Genomic DNA, 19,725 nt, shown 5'->3' with positions numbered 1-19,725 from the left:
ATCGATTTGACAGCACTAATTTTTACACAAATGATGTCTGTCTCTCAGTTTTGCTGCAATTACCACCATGACCAAAACCACTGTCACTTAAAAAAGTTTTCAAAAGTATAATTGGTAGCCAAAGAGAAGAGCTTGAGGTGAAATATTTGAAAAAAAAAACAAAAAAAACAAACATTTAAAGTCTGAATATATTATTGTGCGTCATTTCTCAATAAGCTGTACAGCAATTGTGTCAAATTGTAGAAAAAAATAAAATAAAATCATATTTTTGTATTTGGATACATAAAATGCTAGTAAATAAGTTTAGGCATTAGTTTTAAATGCCCTTTCTACCAACGTCACTTACTACTAAACTACATGTAGAAATTACATTTGTTGATTAAGAAAAATAGGGTTCAGACAAAATGAGGGATTTCATATACATACTCTCTATTGGACATTAAATAAAATAAAAATAATTAAAAAATGTGAGTGCCCACAGTGCCCACAGTTGAAGAAACACAAAAGGCTAATAAATGTTAACAGAACAATGAGCAATTGAATTGAAATGAAGAAATGAAAATGAATGAAAAGAAGAAAACCAGGAAAATCCAAGGGTGAAAAGCAGAAGTAATGAGGAAGAGTGATAACAGACGAGAATAAACACACAGACACAGAGAGAATAAGAGGAATAACAGAGAGGGAGAAAGAGGGCAGATAAGAGATCATTATATTAAATTAGTCTGGTTTGAGCACAGGCCACTCTCGTTGAGGCTCTCTGCCTCAGTGTGTGCCATTTCAGAGCATTTAGGAGCCCCATTCCCACAGATGGGCTTTTAATGGGAGAACTCGCATTCCCTGAGCCCAGAATACGTGAGGTCTGTCTAATACTGGCCGTCTACAGCACAGCGAGTAAAGCTCTTAACCCGAGAATCAACCTAATGAGCCTCTATCTCGCTCTCTCTGAACTTCACATCCTCCAGCAATCTTTACGTTTCCAAGCATTTTGAGTGAGGGATGCTGGACGGACAAGGATAAGGGGAAATCAAATACAATTGAGCAGCATATGAGTCAAAGAGTGAGTGAGCGAGGAGAGAGAGAGAAAAAGATGGAAGGCATGGAAGATCTATTGTTAAAAGAAATCCAGAATGATTCAATACATTTTCACCTTTTAAAATGAAATCAAATTAATTATTATGCAATAATACGTGTAATGGGACTTATAATAGTATAATTTTGTAAACTATAGAGCTGATTACATTTTGTCAGTGATTACATCGACGCATCATAGGTGACGAAAAGTGTATTGGGTGAGTCACTGAATCATTCATTCAAACGTGTAAAAAACACACTGGCTGCGTCCGAAAGCTTTAAAATGCTGTCTTGATGGAAGTAATCAAGGCACGTCCCAATCCAATGCTAGCTTCACTTCCTGTCTCCTGAGATACCTTCATCTGATTGATTTTTGAAGGCAGCATATGTATCCTTCACTGCCTTTGATATCCAAAGTAAATGTATGTTTTTGACCAAAGTTTTCCACTTCTCATGTCATTTCTAGTGAGAAATGACTATGGAAGTAATTAAATATTTGCTTAGTTTTGCTGTAGATCATTAAACCGTTTCGTTGCATCAGAAGTCTGTCTGAAATCAGTCTCGAGAGCTATACCTTCATTGCCTGATAAGGGAGTGAGGCAACAAGTCAGATGACAAAGTTTCCGGACGCAGTCAATATATCATTCAGGAATGAAACAAGTGACTGTCTTTCGAATGAACCACTGAATCATTCATCCAACAGATTCGTTCAACAGCATTGATTCATTCAGTGTTGCCCGGAGATGCTCAACGGTTCATTCTGCTGTGGCTCGTTTGAAACTGTTTTTGTGGCAAATCAAAAATGAACAAAGCTTGCATGGGACATCTTGTTACATATAAGATCACAGCAATCGCAAACCACAATTATCCAGTGACAAAAAATCAAGTCCCGCCCTTCGTTTTTCTTGCTCGAGAAGGCATGTCACAATAGGAAAGCAAAGACGATCACAACTTTCGTTTCATGGCGACTTTAATATTAGTAAATAAATGTATTATAGTGTTATCGTACTGCTTTTCCCCACTCATAATCATCGATAAGACATGATCACATTACTTGACAACTACTTCTACTGCTTCATGTGCACGCTGCACGCACATATGGAGTTTAACACGGATTTGTGCATTTACGCCTGCACACATATGGGAACGTCAGAAGCTGCTATCTGTCTTAACATTCCCTGCCAGCACAACATTAAATACCTGCAGATACACCAAAAGCTCTCGCTGCTGGCACCCAACTGTGTCCCATAAACAATCACAGAGACACACTACAGAGAACACACTTTTCTAAACAATGTGCTGTCTTTAACACAGGTACATGATATCTATAAAAAAAAGGGAGAGAGAGAGAGAGAGAGAGAGAGAGAGAGAGAGAGAGAGAGAGAGAGAGAGAGGCATCTGAAGGCTGAAATCTACTCCCTAATGAATCTGAAGTAAACATCTTGTTCATGGCAGACAATACATGACACATGACATCTTGCTCACAAGGGTCAGAAATACAAGAATGTCCAAAGAGGCTCTGTATTCATATTTTGGTAACAAAAACCATTATAAGTGCAATAATAATATTATAAGTAATATTAATATATCAAATATATCAATATCAAAAAATGTTTCAACAAAAATATTAAGCAGGACTGTTTTCAATAAAAAAAAATTCTTGAGCAGTAAATCAGCATATTAGAATGATTTCTGAAGGATCATGTGACACTGAAGACTGCAGTAATGATGCTGACAATCTTACTCATCCCAAACTTTTGAATGGTAGTGTGACTTCAAGTATATATGAAGTCACTTTTTCCGCCAAACACATTGTAAATGCAAACAGCACTGCACTCTTTTTCACTTTGTAGTCCATTTTCAGTTCCAAAATCAGTATCAGCAGGTTTTTGTTCATCCTCAAATTCAGGAATAAATATATAATATATATATATATATATATATATATATATATATATATATATATATATATATATATATATATATATTTATCTCTGTTAATTTATTTCAAAACTTTGAACAGGGAATAACCCTTGAGAGAGAAAATGAAAAAAATATGAGAAAAGAGAAACAAAAAATAGAAATAATTCAATAATGATAAAGGAGTAAATAAAGTTCCTTTGATCTGAACATCAGAGTTCCACATCTAGTTCCACATCTTACATCATGTATTATTTGATTTGATTTGAAAGGTTATGATGCATCTGATTCCAATTTTATTGAATTCATTCAATCAAGTATTTAAACCAAAAGTTGATGGCAAATGGTTTTATATGGTTAGAAATGATATGCCTTCATAAATAAATGCAAGAAAATCAAATGCAGGCAGTGAATATTGGCCCTTAATGGACAAGTTTAATTTCACATTGCACACTCGTGAATTCCCAAAACAACAAATAAACTTCTAACTATGAAAACTTACAATCGATAAATCGTTTCCCTAATGATGCTTATAATAAATAAATGGAAAGAAGTTGCAGCTTTGTAGAGAAGGAAACATTTGTGTCTTGGTTTACGTTGACGTGTGGTCCTGCTGGTGGCTGACAGCACGCTGTCTCTAATTGCACCGCAACACTGCTCAAACTGACATGTGAGAGAATAAGCTGTATGTTCAGGACATAAAAACAGAGCGACACCACCACCTTCACATCTGTCAACATTTCAGTCCTGAAAACAACCGCCCTACAACTGATATGAGGGAAAATGGGTATTATCACACACAATGTTTCCATTTCTTTTAAAGGAATTCATTTCCATTGGCCAAATAATGTGCGTATGCTAATGAGATGCTCAGTGATTGGTAGCTAGCACTCCACAGCCAATTAATTAGGGGCCAAGCACCGAAGGTGCGTAGGCACCTATTGTATCTGTTCCCGTTCCTATTATTATTATTATTCTTCCGTTTCTTCCGACTGGGAGTCTATGGCAGCCCATAGAACCGATTGCGGGAAAGTTGTAATGGTTTGACATTCTGATAGAGGACAGTCCCAACATTAAATACACCAATTTTGGTGTGTCTAAGTCATTCCCTCTAGCGCCACCACCTGTCCAAAATTTCACTTTTATTTTGCTAATAACTTTTGAACCGTAAGTCCAATCAACAAAATTCTTTTTTTCTCTTATTTCTGAGCTCATGCCAATTCGATTGCACCCTATGACGTCATTTTCGTCATAACAATATGGCCGCCATTTTGAATGTGCTGAAAAAGCTACTTTTTCGAACTCGTCCTAGATGGTTTGTCCGATTTGCACGAAAATTGAACCAGATCATCTACAGGCAGTGCTGACCAAAAGTTATGGAATTCAAATTGATTCGTTAAACCGTTTTCGAAAAACGCTCGAACTAATTTTACGTAGCGCCTGCAAAAACAGTCGTAGGGCTCTATCTCCGCAACGGTTTATTGTATTCAGACCAAACTTGGTACATGTCATCACAGGCATGACCTGAGGCTACATGCTGTGTTTCGGCGCAGCGCCACCTACTGGTCCGGAGATATGGAAAATGGCTATTTTTGCTTATAGCTTTTGAACAGTTTGTCCAAAAATCATAAAATTGGTCTCGTTAGATTCAGGGCAACATGTCGATTCGACTGATATCCAATTTGACCATATCGGCCATTTTGACTGTCAGCCATTTTGAATTTTGTGCTAAAATGCTGTATTTTATGAACGCATGAACGAATTGTTACGAAACTTGGTATTGGTCATCATCACGATGTCCTGAAGGAACCTGAGAAGTTTCGAAACAGCGCCACCTAGTGGTGAATTTTTTTCCCCAAATGCTTATAACTTTGGGTGTGGTCGACTTATTTTCACGAGACTCATCTCATTAGAGTCCTGAATCGTTACCGAGTCCAACGATACCAAACATGTTAGGTTTCGCCTTATGGTTTGTGTAGCGTTGTGATTTAGCGCTTAAAAAACATTTGGCTATATCTTTGAAACCGCTTGTCCGATCGAGACGAAACCACCTTCAGAAGTTTGGAAACATAGGTCGATAGCTATACGACTATGCCCAAATGCGAAAATATTGATGTTTAGGGGTAGTAAAATCCAATCAAAGTCATGTGTCAGTCAATTTTTACGTGTTTTTTCATATAAATGTCTATAACTCCGAAGCGAATTGAGATATTTTCACCAAAATTGACACAAATATGCATGGGCTCACTCTGAGGACACATTAAAAAAATGGTGTGACTGAGCCTCTTGGTGGCGCTATAACAGAACAAAACATGAAATTCCCATTGACTTCAATACAGTTTTGTGAAATAAAATGCTATACTAAACAAATGCATTGGTGTAATATTACGAAACTCAGAATGTGCCATCAGCTCCATCCCCTAAAGGTACCCAAAATATTTCGAGACAGCGCCACCTAGTGGTCAAAAGTTATAACAAAATTTCCAAAAAGGCTAATAACTTTTGAATAAATCTGGCTATTGAAATGCCACTGGTCTTAATAGATTCCCTGGGTCAAGCCGAGAACATAGATACCAAGTTTTCCTTATTTGGCCAAACTTCCTGTCCGCCATCTTGATTTTCATTCAAAACTTACTTTTTCGAACTCCTCCTAGACTGTTTGTCCGATTTTCACCAAAATCGAATCGTATCATCTCCAGACTGTGCCGACTAAAAGTTATGGATTTCGTGTCGATAGACGAAACCGTTTTCGTATAGCGCAGCAGCAAAGTTGAGGCATGATGCCAAAAGCACTATTCAGGCTTTATCTCTGCAATCCCTTGAAATATTGACACCAAACTTTGTATGTGTCATTGTCACTTCACTCTGACCACATCACATCAGTTTTGTAATTGCTCCACCTATTGGTCGAAAGTGATAATCCATTAAATCATATTCTGAATTACTTTTTATATGATTTTTCAGCCATTTCGCCAAAAATCCTCTCTAAATGTCTTTAATTGCTGATTGTTGCAGTTGGTCTGACACCTTCAGCCATGTTGGCATATCCTGTCATCTGCTTGCGCTTGGCCCCGATAATTGCTGCTTGCAGCTATATTTCTTATTGGATTTGCTGCTTCACTCAGTTCCGTCAAAAGGCTCATTTAAGACGTCAAGCGTCATTCAGCTCTCCCTCACAATCTACACAAGCAAAGACAAATATCAAGTTTGAGTTATTTGCTGCAGATTAAGCGGATGTGTTTGAAATACTTATGCTTTTACAGGATGAATATAAAGAACAAGCAATCCAACATTCTTATCATTTCATTACTCAGCGCAAACAATAAAAACTAACATTCCAGCTCCCAACTAGGCCGTCACAGTATATCGCACTAAACTGGTCTTTTCGTTCATTTTTAAGCTAAAGTGGGGCAAATAGCCACCCTGTGGTGAGCAGGAGGTCACCGCGTCCACATGTTTGCTCACTTCAGCAGAAAAAAGGGCCATTTTGATTTTATTTGATAAGAATTCTGTCATTTCTACTGTTTCACTGGGCTGCTTCTGAACAGGTGAGTTGATGAAACAAACTGCTTACTACACAACTGTTTGCCAGGCACTTGGTGTGCATGCTGTTTCTCGGCTCAATATTTACACGCTTGTTTTAAGTCCATCTTCTTGAATCATTTATCCTTGTCAGAAGCAGTCTGTATGCAACACAGTTTGTGCACTTGCAGCAAATCATTTATTCAGGACAGTTTATGTTGTGCCTGTTATGGAAAGTACAACTGTTTGTATGGCTGATACACAAGGTTATGGATCTGAAAAAAAAAAAAAAAAATTAAACTCCGGTGCATAATTCATCCTGACTCATTTGTATATGAATAAAACCTCAAACACCTTGTTGGAGATTTATTTTTCTAAGTCAACAGACTTCACTAAACATTTTCCCTGGCAGGCACAGGAAAAATCCCATCGACATACACTGTAGGACTAGAACCACATCGAAAAATCTAGCAACCCAACAGAACACCTTAGCAACCGTAAAGTAATGTGCATTGAAGAGCAGTAATTTAAAGTCAACTTGAAATGGCATTTGGACAAAATATTCAACAGTATTCAACAACAATGACAACAACAAAAAGTGGGCATAATAAGTCAGATGTGAATATCATTGCCTCTTTTTCAAGTATATTGTTATAAGGTATTTTTGCTCTGTGTTTTGTTGTTTGATTAACATTAAAAAGAAAAAGAAAAATCACTCACTACTCTAGACTGAATAACTTTTGTAACTTTAATAAGGATTAACATATGTTTCATGGCAAGAGTGGCAAAAAGTTAGTTTTAGAATTACAATAAATATTACAAAAGTACACAACAAAATGACTAAAATGTAAACTAAAATTAAAATTGTATATACATAATACTTAAATAACACTGATAACTATGTGGCTACTGGTTAAAACTATTTCTGCAGTAGAGTCATTGCCTTTTTTACAAGAACCCTTCAATCGAGCCCTATAAAGTGTGAATGGTTGGAGTGCCAAGTGTTTGTTATAGTTCATGTTTGGTCTCTCTGATCTCAAAAAAACATCAAAACCACAGCATAGTCTGGTTAATAAGTTATCAAAGACCTAATATAAAGAATTAAATAGAATAAAAAAATATCTAAGCAACACTGAGGCATTCCCTAACCTCAGAAACTCCACTGATTTATCGTTCCCCTTAAACAACTAAAGGAAAAGAAAAAAACAGACAAAATTATCATTTTGAAGCAATAAAAAAAAAAAACAGCTTTCACTGGGAAAACAGCCATGTTCTGTCGCATAACAACACTTCAATCTGAGTGACACTCCGACTAATTAAAATTCCCAAATATCATCAGCCTGACAGCAGCTTTCGACTCCTCTGATGAAGGGCTGTACTAGAAAGGTCTTTCTGTATGAAAACGTGCAAAAAGATGCCTTCAGAAATCAATTGATCTATTAAAGTAACTGGGTCGTTTAGAGATCTGAGCGCTGGTTTAATTGCCTGTAAAAAAAAAAAGGGAAAAGAAAATGTCATCGTGATGATTTGGCACCAGCCAAAGGATCAAGGGAAGACTAATTATAAGTAATTTGGAAGTTAGGCCATGTTCCTTGCTCAAATTCAGTGTCTGTTATGAACAAATAAATATATTCTTTATAAATAAGGTTGATTCTTTATTCACACACACACACACACACACACACACACACACACACACACACATACACATACACATACACATACACATACACATACACACACACACATATATATATATATATATATATATATAGAGTATATATACACACACACACACACACCATTTGCCTGAGGGCCATCTAGCTAAGGCAAACAATATGTGTGTGAATAAGAGAGAGTTCTTTTCTTCAAGTTTTACTTATGATGTAATCCAGATCACTGGACTTCATTTCCATACTACTAAAAAACACGATCATTATACACAAAGATTAAGATACTTTAAAACTGTAACAGTCACTCAATCTACTGTAGTTGAACTAAAGTCACGTTTTTCATTTTAGATAGTCTGATGCACATCAAACAAACAACTAACAGAAAGTAACTACACTGAACCAATTTCATTTTGTTATTCATAGATAATTGGCATTAAACCGCATGAAGTAAGCATGAAACGAAAGTTTTAATTGTATTTTCTTCCCTATTGTGATTTGTGACAGTATATATGTGTGAAATGACTAATCTACATTACCAAATTACTAAATATTTAGAACGGTTTTGTGAAATTAATCTACTGATTCACTGAAACGATTCAACTCAAAATAATAATTTATTCATGATCTATTCACACAATGCTACATCTCTCATGAGCTCTTACGAAAGCACCAAGAGCAACGAGATGTTGAGATAATAAAATAATAATTGCTTAAATTTCTGTCTATTTCTCACAGAAAGCTATCATACGTGTCCACGGACCACAACTAGTCTTCTTCTTTTATCATGGTCACTCATAACTCAATATGTTATCTTCAGACTGTATTGCATTTAGGGATGCACCGAAATGAAAATTCTTGGCCGAAACCGAAAACCGAAAAAGAGGAAACCAAGGCCGAAAACCGAAAACCGAAACACCGAAAGAAATTATGCCAATTATTAGTACGATTGCATTTATGGCTATGACTTTATAACTATAACTTGACTATAACTTTACTAAAATCAAGGCATTGCAATTGCATAAATTAATATTAAAGTTTCAAAGAATAAATCAATTAAAATTTTATGCAAATATTTATTTAGCACATTGCAAAGTATAAAATTAAATGTTTAACTAGACCCCACTCATGTGTACATTAAATAATAATGTAAAAGCCTACTGGCCTGCAGAAAGGTTTAAAAATGAAATGTTCTCTCATAAAAACAAACTGCATTTAGGTCAATACTGCCATAGCCCATAATAATATCTGCACCTATATGCTCATGGACGTGAGTTGCAAAAATCATAAACAGCTAAGGTAAACACACACACACCTCTGAGAAATGACGGCTGCTCTGCACACACACACAAGGTCTCTCGCTCCCTCTCTTTGCCGCGCGCCCTACGTATGCGCGCTCATGCTCGCTCGCGATTCCGGGAGATTTAAACTAATTTGCGGGCAATCAGGGAGCCGCTATCAATACGCGGGAGACTCCCGGAACTTCCGGAAGACTTGGGATGTCTGTGTTTTGAAAATCGCTGTCCGTGGGTCACTCTCAGTCTCAGATATATTGAAATACGTCCACACCGCAGATATGTTGCTTCAGACAAGCACGTGCAGGTCGCGGTATCTGCTGTTTGCGTCATCACAACATTTCGGCCGTATTGTTTCGGTGATAAAAGTATTTCGGCCGAAAACCGAAAATGCACTTTTGGGCCATTTTCGGCCGAAAATTTTCGGTGGCCGAATATTCGGTGCATCCCTAATTGCATTCCCATCATCCAGTTAGGAAATGGCCTTATGTTCACCATCATAATAATGATCATAATTACTGGTAAATGACTAATTTCTCCTGTTACTTTTTGGTTTACAGTCTATCTGGTTTCCTGTCCAGTCGCCCACCAACGGACTGACACCAAATAAAAGAACAGCCTTCTCAAACACTGGCTGCATATTAAAACAAGGTAGTGTTAAACACTATAGAGAAGCACGTCTCTATAAAGGCCCGAAGATACGGTGTATTAAGCCGATGGAAATAGGCTTTCAGAGATCTTTCAGAGACAGATGGGAAACAGGAAGGATAGACAAGAGAGTGAGAGAAACAGAGAAACAACTAACAATTTATAGGAAGCGGATGGGTGTACTTGCAGTGAGAAATAATGAGGTGTGGAGAAAAAAAAAAAGGGGAAAAAGTGTAAAAAAATTATATCTGGGATTTTTGTTAGAGATATAAGGAATAGTTCACCCAAAAATGATATATATATATATATATATATATACTTTGCAAACAATAAAAAAATTATATATTATGCAAATATATATATTTGGGTGAACTGTTCCTTTAAGATGGTGTTTGAGTGTATATGTGTGCAAGGGCTGAACTGATTAGCATGCAATCGAAGCTAAGATTTCATGTTTGCGTGCCTTCAGCATGTTTTTGACCATGCCATTTGTAAGCTCACTCATGAATAATACCTTTCTAATTACCAGCTCCACTACAAAGCGTAATTGACAAGAGAACATAATCAAACTGAATATCCGTGCGAGGGCCCATCTTTGCACTCTGGGGCCCTCCATCTTACATCGTTATTCACACAGAGACTGTGTTCATAAAGCAAAACGTGAACTGACTATAATTTAGTCCATTTAGCTTCCCTTTTACTGCGTACCAAATACATTTGCACCGATAAATCCAGAAATAGAGATGGAAGCAAATTATATTTATTTTGCAGCACTCGGGTAATTCCATCGAACATCTTAAAAAGTCAAAGGTGGAAAAAAGTCAGTCAGTATGTTAAAATGTGTTTACTTTTCACCACTAAACATCCATTTACATACATACGGAGTATCTAAGTGCCTTCATAAAGACCCATCTGCTCTTTTGCAGCACTCTAAAGATGAAAAATTGGTATTATTGCTAAATTTGAAGCACTTTGGATCTTTGTAGACAAGGGGGCTTCACTTTACAGTCTCTCTACAGACACAATAAGAGCAGCGCAGGTCGACATCGACCACCCGTGGCAAGAGCTGATAATTCTTGGACCGGTAAACAGTGGAGTGTCCCAGTGGAGAGAGATTAAAGAGCGAAAAACTGTGTGAGAAGAGTGAGATCTGATACCGTTGGTGATTTTTTTTCCATCTTTGTTTAGCAAATGTATTTGTTGTCTATTTGTTTGCTCTATAACAGACAAAACCAGCCTTAAAAATAGCCATTTGAAAAATATATGCAACCACTCACGCATTTTAATCACAATCCAAACAAAGATGCTACACACATGTAACATGAGCATTTGTTTTTGATTTAAGTTAGACGGTATCATTTCAAGATTTAAAGCAAAAACAGAATGGTCTGACTTTAGATTTGTGAAATTATGCTACATAAAGCATATCTGCACAAAACAAAAACAGCAGAAGGACTGAAAGAAAATGCAGTTTCACTCTATGACAGTAGGTGGCGCTTATGGAACAGCAGCAATATAGCGATTTCTTGGTTATCGCTGTAAGCGCTTATAAACCATACTTTAATGGGCATTATACAGAGGTAAGAGGAAAAGAAAATAGCATTAAAACTTAGACAGTCAGTTATAACCCCTCACCCCCAGTTCAAAATTGATATTTTTCTTCCAATATTTCGAGCATTGCGAACAGTGAGCTTGTTGAGCTTTGTTCAGTATCTGCTAGCACATCTCCTCTCCTCTTTGCGTCCTTCTTCAGCGTGTTCCCTCTCTGGCCTGTGTTAACGTCCTGTTTACAGACTTTATAATATTTCCACACAAATGAAATTTGGGAAATTACTTTGTTTGTAGTCCGGAATAGAGATCAGCCAAAATAAAACGAAAAACCGATATTGTGGGTGATATTGATTTATTGCCGGTCAAACCTGTTCATCTCTAATATTATCCAAGTCAATCTTTCTTGCATTATCACATTGATCTGCCTCTCTTCTCTTTTCTCCAATTGATCTTAAGACATGGACAACTTTACTGTTCTCAAAACGTAACATTTTAACTTATTTATTTCTTAAAATGGCATTTCATTATCACTTGCTACCCCTAAAACATCCATTCTGGATCCATCTGTTCTCAATAGTTCATGTAGATTAAAATTATGGCTGTCAATCAATTAAAAAAATCATATTAATGAGATAATATGCTAATTAAATGAATCAAATGATTACACATGATTGTGTATATCATTTTTTGCTCAAAAAAGACCCTGATTGAAGATATTATTTTGACAGTCAACTGGAGTTATTAAACTTCTCTTTGATTTTCAGTGACTTACACCGTGAGCGACAGATTTTGAAGAATCTGTGTCAAGTTTAAATACGTTCAGCTTTGAAAAGCACATCTTAAGACATATACATAGTGTATTTTTCCTCCAACTGCACTGTCTAGTTGTTTAAAACTCAAGAATGAATTTTGCCTGCTCTCATGAACTAAATTGTTAACCCTAAACATAACAACCCTAATTAAAATAAATATGAAATTTAAGAAAAAACTTAATCAGGTATCCTTCCAAAACCAACATCAAACCCTCTTTTCCCCATTCTTTTTCATAAACCCCTACTGGTCCAGATTTGGACCCGAGAGCAGCACTCGGATAAGAGTGGTCTCCATGGTAACCTCAAGCCTGGAGCATCGGTGTTGAGTATTGCATTAAGGCCGTCGGTTCAGGAGTTTAGGGAGCTGGTAATTCATTCGACAGCAACAGGGACTACACTACTGTGTGAGGTTATACCCGTAATCCCTCCAAAGGAATACCACAGCTTTTGACAGCAAGGGACAGCGATGAGGGAAATAAACCGTGCCAACCACACTTGAGCTGTGTATTGGAAATCTGGGGGGCTGGAAGAGTGCAAAAACTTCACCAGTCACTTTACCCAAAGTTCACCCAAGGCAACCCCAGACAAGAAGTGAAATTCATGTAGGGTCTAAACAACACCAACATTAAAAAACAAACATATCTTAAACCGGTACTTTTTTTTTATAGGTCAGATTGGGAGACCAGCTTAAACCAGCAAACCAACGTTGGTTTGTTAAAGTCCCCCTGTGGTGAAAATCAAGCTTTTAATGTTGTTTATATGTCTATGTGGTGTATGCTTCAAGACAAACCATGTGTAAATTCATAAGTCAGCACCACTGCTGAGTGTTTTCTTTTTAAAACTGTGAACCAAAAACACAGTTTGAAATTGCCAGTGTTTCTTACGTCCCAAACTACCTTGTAACCAATCACGTCAAAGTGCGGGCGGGCTTTAGCATATCATTAGCTACGCTGTGAAGCAGGGGTCTCAAGAGAAGCAAGGTTATCCCGGTATATTTTTCTTTTGACATGAAAAATCGGGTACATTTAGCAATATAGCGAGTGAATTATGTTATCACACATTTTTTTCTTTAGTCAAATCAACTTAGATAATTCATGTGGGTTGAGATAACATACTATTTTGAGTTGCTGTTGATTAAACCAATCTCCTTCATTGTATTAACTCAAATTTTTTATTTCAATGAACTCAAAATTTGAAGGCACCCAGGTTACTTACTGTACTTGTTTAAGCAAAATCAACAAAAAAAATGTACAGTGTAAAGTTGACAGAGTGGATCAGGTACTCTGAGCTTGTGTGATTGTGTGGAGGCGGGGCTAATTTGCGTATTCATAGAACTGAATGAAACTGTATACTAAATTAAGCAAGGGTGTAGAGTAGCATTCAAGCTATTTTAAGGTATGACACAAACAAAAAAGAAAGAAATTAAATATGTCATTTTGGTGATCAAAGATGAGTTTTAACCACCATCTTACAGATACCCAAAACATACACAGAACAAACAGAGCAAGAGCAATACATAACTTTGATGTTATGGTGGTATTGATTATTGAGAGAAATGCCTTTACAGATCATTGATTTAACTTCTCAGCAGCTATTAATCATGCATAAGAGATTTTACTTCCGTCTGCATCTAAACTGTCATCAATCGTCTCTCTTAAGCTTGCGGTCAACATTTAATTAGAACCTAAATGCTGGTTCAACATCAGCCGGGAAGTTCATCGATCATATCAGAAGAATTCTGCAGTCATTTCCACCTTGAAAGCTATGGAAGCTTAAGACCAATATAAACATTTAAAGCTGTTTACATTTTTTAATAAGCAAGGATATGTGAATTTATATGTTTAGCTTGTATGCAAATGGCATGTATAGTAAACATCTTCTGAAAGCTAAGCCTTTTGCCGTAATGGAAAAGATTATTAGACCGCACACATCAACACAAACCCATTAGGATTCCCACATATTTTGACTAATGAATTTCAATGACTTTTGCAGTTTTTTTTATTTTTATTAAAGGGTTTTTAAATATCATTTTTATAGAGACTACACTCAAAAAGAGCAACTAGCTGATGAGATATTTTAGACTTGTTATTACAACTAAAAAACATTGACATCCTGACATTTCTAGGTTTCCATGACTGTGAAAGAGGCAACCCATGCACATACACTTAAAATGTACCCAGAATAAATAAATAATAAAAATCTTTTTGCATACCTTCATTGTCTTTAATTGTAAAGTTGGGGTTGGCAGGAACTCCTCCGGGAAAAGAGAAGGAAAATCCTTTTCCATTGGCAAAATCATCTTTATCCACAGCAGTGATTGTCTGAATGACCTGCCGTCAACAGAACAAAATCAGGAAAGACATCGGTGAGAAACACTTTCATGCCCATCTGGGATGGTTCGTGAACTTTCTTAGCTTATCTTTAGCTTTTTTTGGTCTCTCTGGTGAAGGTGGTCTTGCCACAGTAGTTAAGATGCCTAAATTGCATGTAAATATTCCACCAGAAGTCTAATTCAGCAGGGTTCAGAAGATCAGCTTATAGTTTTGCTTCATTCTTTCTGTTTTTCTCATTCTCTTTCTCTCATCTCAGAGTGAACTCAGTGCTTCTGAAATCTCTGCAGGCATCTCAGCAGCTCCAGGAAGCTGAGTGCTTTGTGCATCAAAACCAGCAGGTCTGTTGGTCTGAGTTGTCCTGGCAACCCAATAGGCATTCGATTCCTTGAGTGTAGTCCATTATGAGTTGCACATCCCTCTGCTGGACTCCCTGCAAAGAGCAAACACTTCCAACTGAAGAGGCTCAGATCGAAGGAGACCTTAATTGGATCACTTCTCGCTGGTGTGAAACCAGAAACGATAAAAGAACAACTTCACAATGAAATTTGTAAAGTGAATGCCTGTAAATTACTGTGAATGTTTTTAGAATAATTTAGTTTTTTTATCAATGTCAGTATGTTTTATTATTTCTTTATTATTTAAAGAAATTAGTGAGACAAAAAGGTTTCCCAAACCAGGTAGTCCTGCACTAAATCCACACCATTGGTTGTCATTGTCAATTGTTTCACTGTTATATAAATGAATTCAGTGTCATATGATCCTTCAGAAATCATTCTAATATGTTGATTTGGAGTTCTTGTTATCATTGCTGAAAACAGTTGTGCTGCTTAATATGTTAGTGGAAACTGTGATACACTACTGAGATGCACTGATAACCACTATTAATAATTAGACACAAATAATAACTGATAATAATTGATATGAGAATGATATCTGGATGATCATGTGACATCGAAGAATGCAAACGCTTCAGCTTTGAAACCTGAGGAAACTGGAGCAATTTCTCAAGTCCTATTTTCTCCTCTCTTTATCAAACGAAACTTGCAAAGTTCACTCAGAAAACTATTTCACTTTATTTAAACAATTCATTTCTATTTAACACCACTGTATCAGGTTTAAGGTTCAAATGTGATTGCTTCATGTTAAATTGACTTGACCCAATCAAACAGGACTTCCACTTCCCATCATGCTTTGCAAAAGGGTTGAATTGGGAGAGCAAATGTTGAAATAAAGTGCTATTTTATGCATTATTTTAGCAAGATGAGAATGACTTGTTAATGTTTAATGTTCTATTTTGTCGGTTTTTAGAAGTTTCTGTTATTTTAGTGGTTTTGCTGGTTACCATTGTGGTGAAATGTTGTGCTGGGTTGATAACCTGCTAACAAGAAGTTAAACTGCTTTGATAATATAAAGTAACCACTATTGGCGCTTTTCCATTACCAGTACCAGCTCGACTCGACTCGCCTCGCCTCAGCTCGGCTCGGCTCGCTTTTCGCTCCGTTTTCCATTGCAGATAGTACCTCCACAATAGTACCTGGTCGTCATAGCGACGCCGCAGGAAACTGCCGTGACTTAATCTTTTACGCGAGACACACCCGCTACCCACACACACACAGGACAATGGAGGAAATCGAGTGTATGCTGTTTTTGGATGTTTTTGTTTTTGTTTTTGCTGTTTTTTATTCAGGATACTGCGTCTGGCGCGTGCAATGATGACGCAGTGAATAGTGACGATTCTCTCTGACCAATCAGCAGTCTGCCATGATTTCACGTCACATTTTAGTATCGCCTCAGCTCGCCTCAGCCCGCTTAGAACCTCGCCGGAGGTGGTACGAAAAAAAGTACCTGGAAGCAGGTACAGGTACAACTTTTACACAGTGGAAAACCAAACAGAGCCGAGTCGAGTCGAGCTGGTACTGTGTAGTGGAAAAGCGCCATATGGTAGAGCTTTCTGAGGTTTTATTGGGTTTGACTTGTTTCATGTTCAGCCAAAGAGCTGATAAGAGTGTATAAAGTGTGTTAAAATACTTCCTCCAATCCAGGTATATATACTGTACAGACAACTGTAAAGTAAACCATCTGCATGTTGATTTTGTCAAAAAATCGAAACATTTCTCTGTTCTACTCAGCAACACCGTCTCAACCAATGATGTGAGTTTGGGGGTGAGGCGATCTATTTTTACAACCAATGGCAGATGGGGGAGGAGTTTGCGATCATCTTTATGTTGGTAAAGTCAGTTTGGTGATGCTAGTGCTGAAGAAAGAACACATTACACTTTTAAAACACATGAAAAGTGCACAGAAGCCCTTTAAACTGGTACTCCCGTAATGTAATATGGATCATTTTTGGAACTGAATGTACTGTTTTATGTTGGGAACACAGGGGATATTAAAATGGCCTTGACCTCATCTGTCCTTTATTTTCTCTCACTCTCATCCCTCTCTTTCTTTGGGCCACTGGTGAAAAACAGCTTTTCAAAATTAAATGGAAAAGTGTGGGTAGGAAAATAGGAGTGTGCTTTAGTGAGTCAGAGCTGTCACGCTTTGTTGATCAGATTTTTATTCTCATTGAGAGATGATTAGCATTCCTATAACCCCCTTCCATTTTTCTATTTCAGCCCCTCTAAATATTCACGCTTTCTCTCTTTTCCACACCATTCATGGCAGGGAACTGTGGCGCTCCTTAAGGGAATTTTCTGGGCAGGCTGATAATGTAAATCCATATTGATCAGACCCATAATGCAATCTTTCAGATGACCAACTTAACATTTGTCAGCACAGTAACTGCTAGTATTTTTAATCACCGCACAAACAAATACAAAATGCATATTTGTGCATTACATGCATATAAATTATGCTAATTAGTAAATAAACTGATTAAAACAACAGTTAGTTTAATTGTTTTAACTGCTACGTTCATTTTGAATGCATTTTTTTTTTGGTGGACTCAGCCTCCTTTGACAGGCCGCCACTGACAATAAATGGTGTCAGAGAGAAAGTGAGACGGAGAAGCAGTTCGGCTGTTGTGGGACTTGCCTGTCCTGCTCTGGTGCTTTCACAGATGATGATTTCATCTTCTGTGTTGATCTTCGGAGGATTGTCGTTCACATCCAGAACCTGCACTGTGACGGGCACGTGGCTCTGAAGACTGGGATTGTCTGAAAACAAACAGAAACATTACAGCGTGTGTTAAATACATCAGACGGCTTATGTGAAAGAACATCCGAGTTAATGAAGATTCATCTGTCCATTATCAAAATCTTTCATGTGATAATTCCAATTCAGAAGAAATCAATTTGATAAAAATTTGGTAACACTTTAGTTTAGGGTCCAATTCTCACTGCATATTACTAGTATATTGGCTGTTTATTAGTACTTATAAAGCACATAATGCCTTATTCTACATTCTTAATCCTACCCAATACCTAAACTTAACAACTAACTATTAATAAGCAGTAATTAAAAGTTTATTGCGGTAAAAGTCATAGTTAATAATTAGCTAATAGTGAGAATTGGACCCTAAATTGTTGCTATTTTAGTTTTTTTTCCAAATAATTTTTATGTTTATGTTTTGAGTGACCTCATAAAGATAGTTCTTAAGATATTGACAGGTTCAAACAGTCTAAATACTTTTTTTCACATTGTTTCCATTGAATTTGATGGTAAATCTGAAGAAAACTATATTAAAATAATAAAATAAAAAAGTCAAAATATTTTAAAGAGATCTGTGAGTACTAAATTCTTCTTAGCCGAAAGCATAAAACTTAGCGAGCTATTTAATGAGCCATGTGGACATTAATGAACTAGAATATATTGCTGAATAAAATTAAATTATATGTAATGACAATGACTAATTCATATCTGATTAACAAACACAGGTTATGCAAATTCCTAGCATTCTGTCTCAAAAGAACACATATCTAAACTGTAATCTCTAAAAGAAAGGTACATTTGCATGCACCCCTTGATCCCTGGGTGGGATTCGGCTAATTTTGTTTACAAATTGGCTAAATCATCTAATAGCAATTCTCAGAGTGAGTCGGACCCATACTGATTTAATTCATTTGAATCAAAACACTATAAATGCAAAAATGCTAAATTAACAAGACATTATAATGCTCCTAAATTAAAAACAGGTCCACGGCAAGGATAATAAAATATTCTGCACAATTATACGTTGAGTAATTAACAAGATAAATTGCATTCAGTTAGTGGCTTTTGAATCTACTTAGCATCTTTTAGACTCACTTATCATAGGTTTTAATGAACTAATAATGCTTTTTCTTTTTTATTTAAACATACTTTTGTAGTTTTTACCAAAGCGTGCATAGACAGACAGACAGACAGACAGACAGATAGATAGATAGATCTTTTTGTTTACTGCTTTTCAGTTTTCATTTCAACCCATCTTTAGCTTCTGCCTCCCATTTGCCTTTTAAATCACTTGCGCGGTCTTTCTCTCTCTTGTTCGTTACATATGAATAGTTATTTTATACTGTACATCATGCATGCGTTCTCTCCACACTGCTGCTGTGTGAAGTATTTCATAGAGAATGTGAGGGAGTAACAGCCTATTAAAGTTTCTTGGGCTGGTGTTGTGCTCGGCGGGTGTAGTGTTTATTATTAGATGACTTCATGCATGTGTTTCACAATGCTTTCTGGAAGAGGTGCATGAGCTCTGTTCGCCCTGTTTCAACAGCATATCTACTCATTATAAACAGGGAAAATTATCAAATGGTGGTGGTAGGCTTTTTTCTGATGAATAACACCTCGTTCTTCCCTCTATATATTTCCAGGAAGGTACTATGTTGGCGTATAGAGTTGATCATTAGGGAAATAAATACTAAAAAAGAGAGATCTTCCGTGAGATGTACGCTGTGAGTTTTCAACTTCGTGATCGCAA

At 36.7% G+C, this 19,725-nt stretch overlaps 1 protein-coding gene across 4 annotated transcripts in view; it reads right to left on the bottom strand.

The window, feature by feature from the left end:
• The window catches only part of LOC311305811 (cadherin-18), a 164,369-nt gene that overhangs the window by 5,694 nt on the left and 138,950 nt on the right, over positions 1-19,725 (bottom strand). For all 4 annotated transcript variants that reach the window (XM_084433725.1, XM_084433723.1, XM_084433724.1 and 1 more), the window contains 2 exons: positions 17,859-17,980; positions 14,702-14,819 (listed from right to left, as the gene is read on the bottom strand). In XM_084433725.1, coding sequence (XP_084289851.1) covers positions 14,702-14,819; positions 17,859-17,980 — 240 coding nt within the window. The remainder of the gene's footprint in view (positions 1-14,701; positions 14,820-17,858; positions 17,981-19,725) is intronic.

This window comes from Rutilus rutilus (assembly GCF_951802725.1).
Source record: "Rutilus rutilus genome assembly, chromosome: 16".
NCBI lineage: Eukaryota > Metazoa > Chordata > Actinopteri > Cypriniformes > Leuciscidae > Rutilus > Rutilus rutilus.
This window is presented reverse-complemented; position numbering and strand designations above follow the sequence as displayed.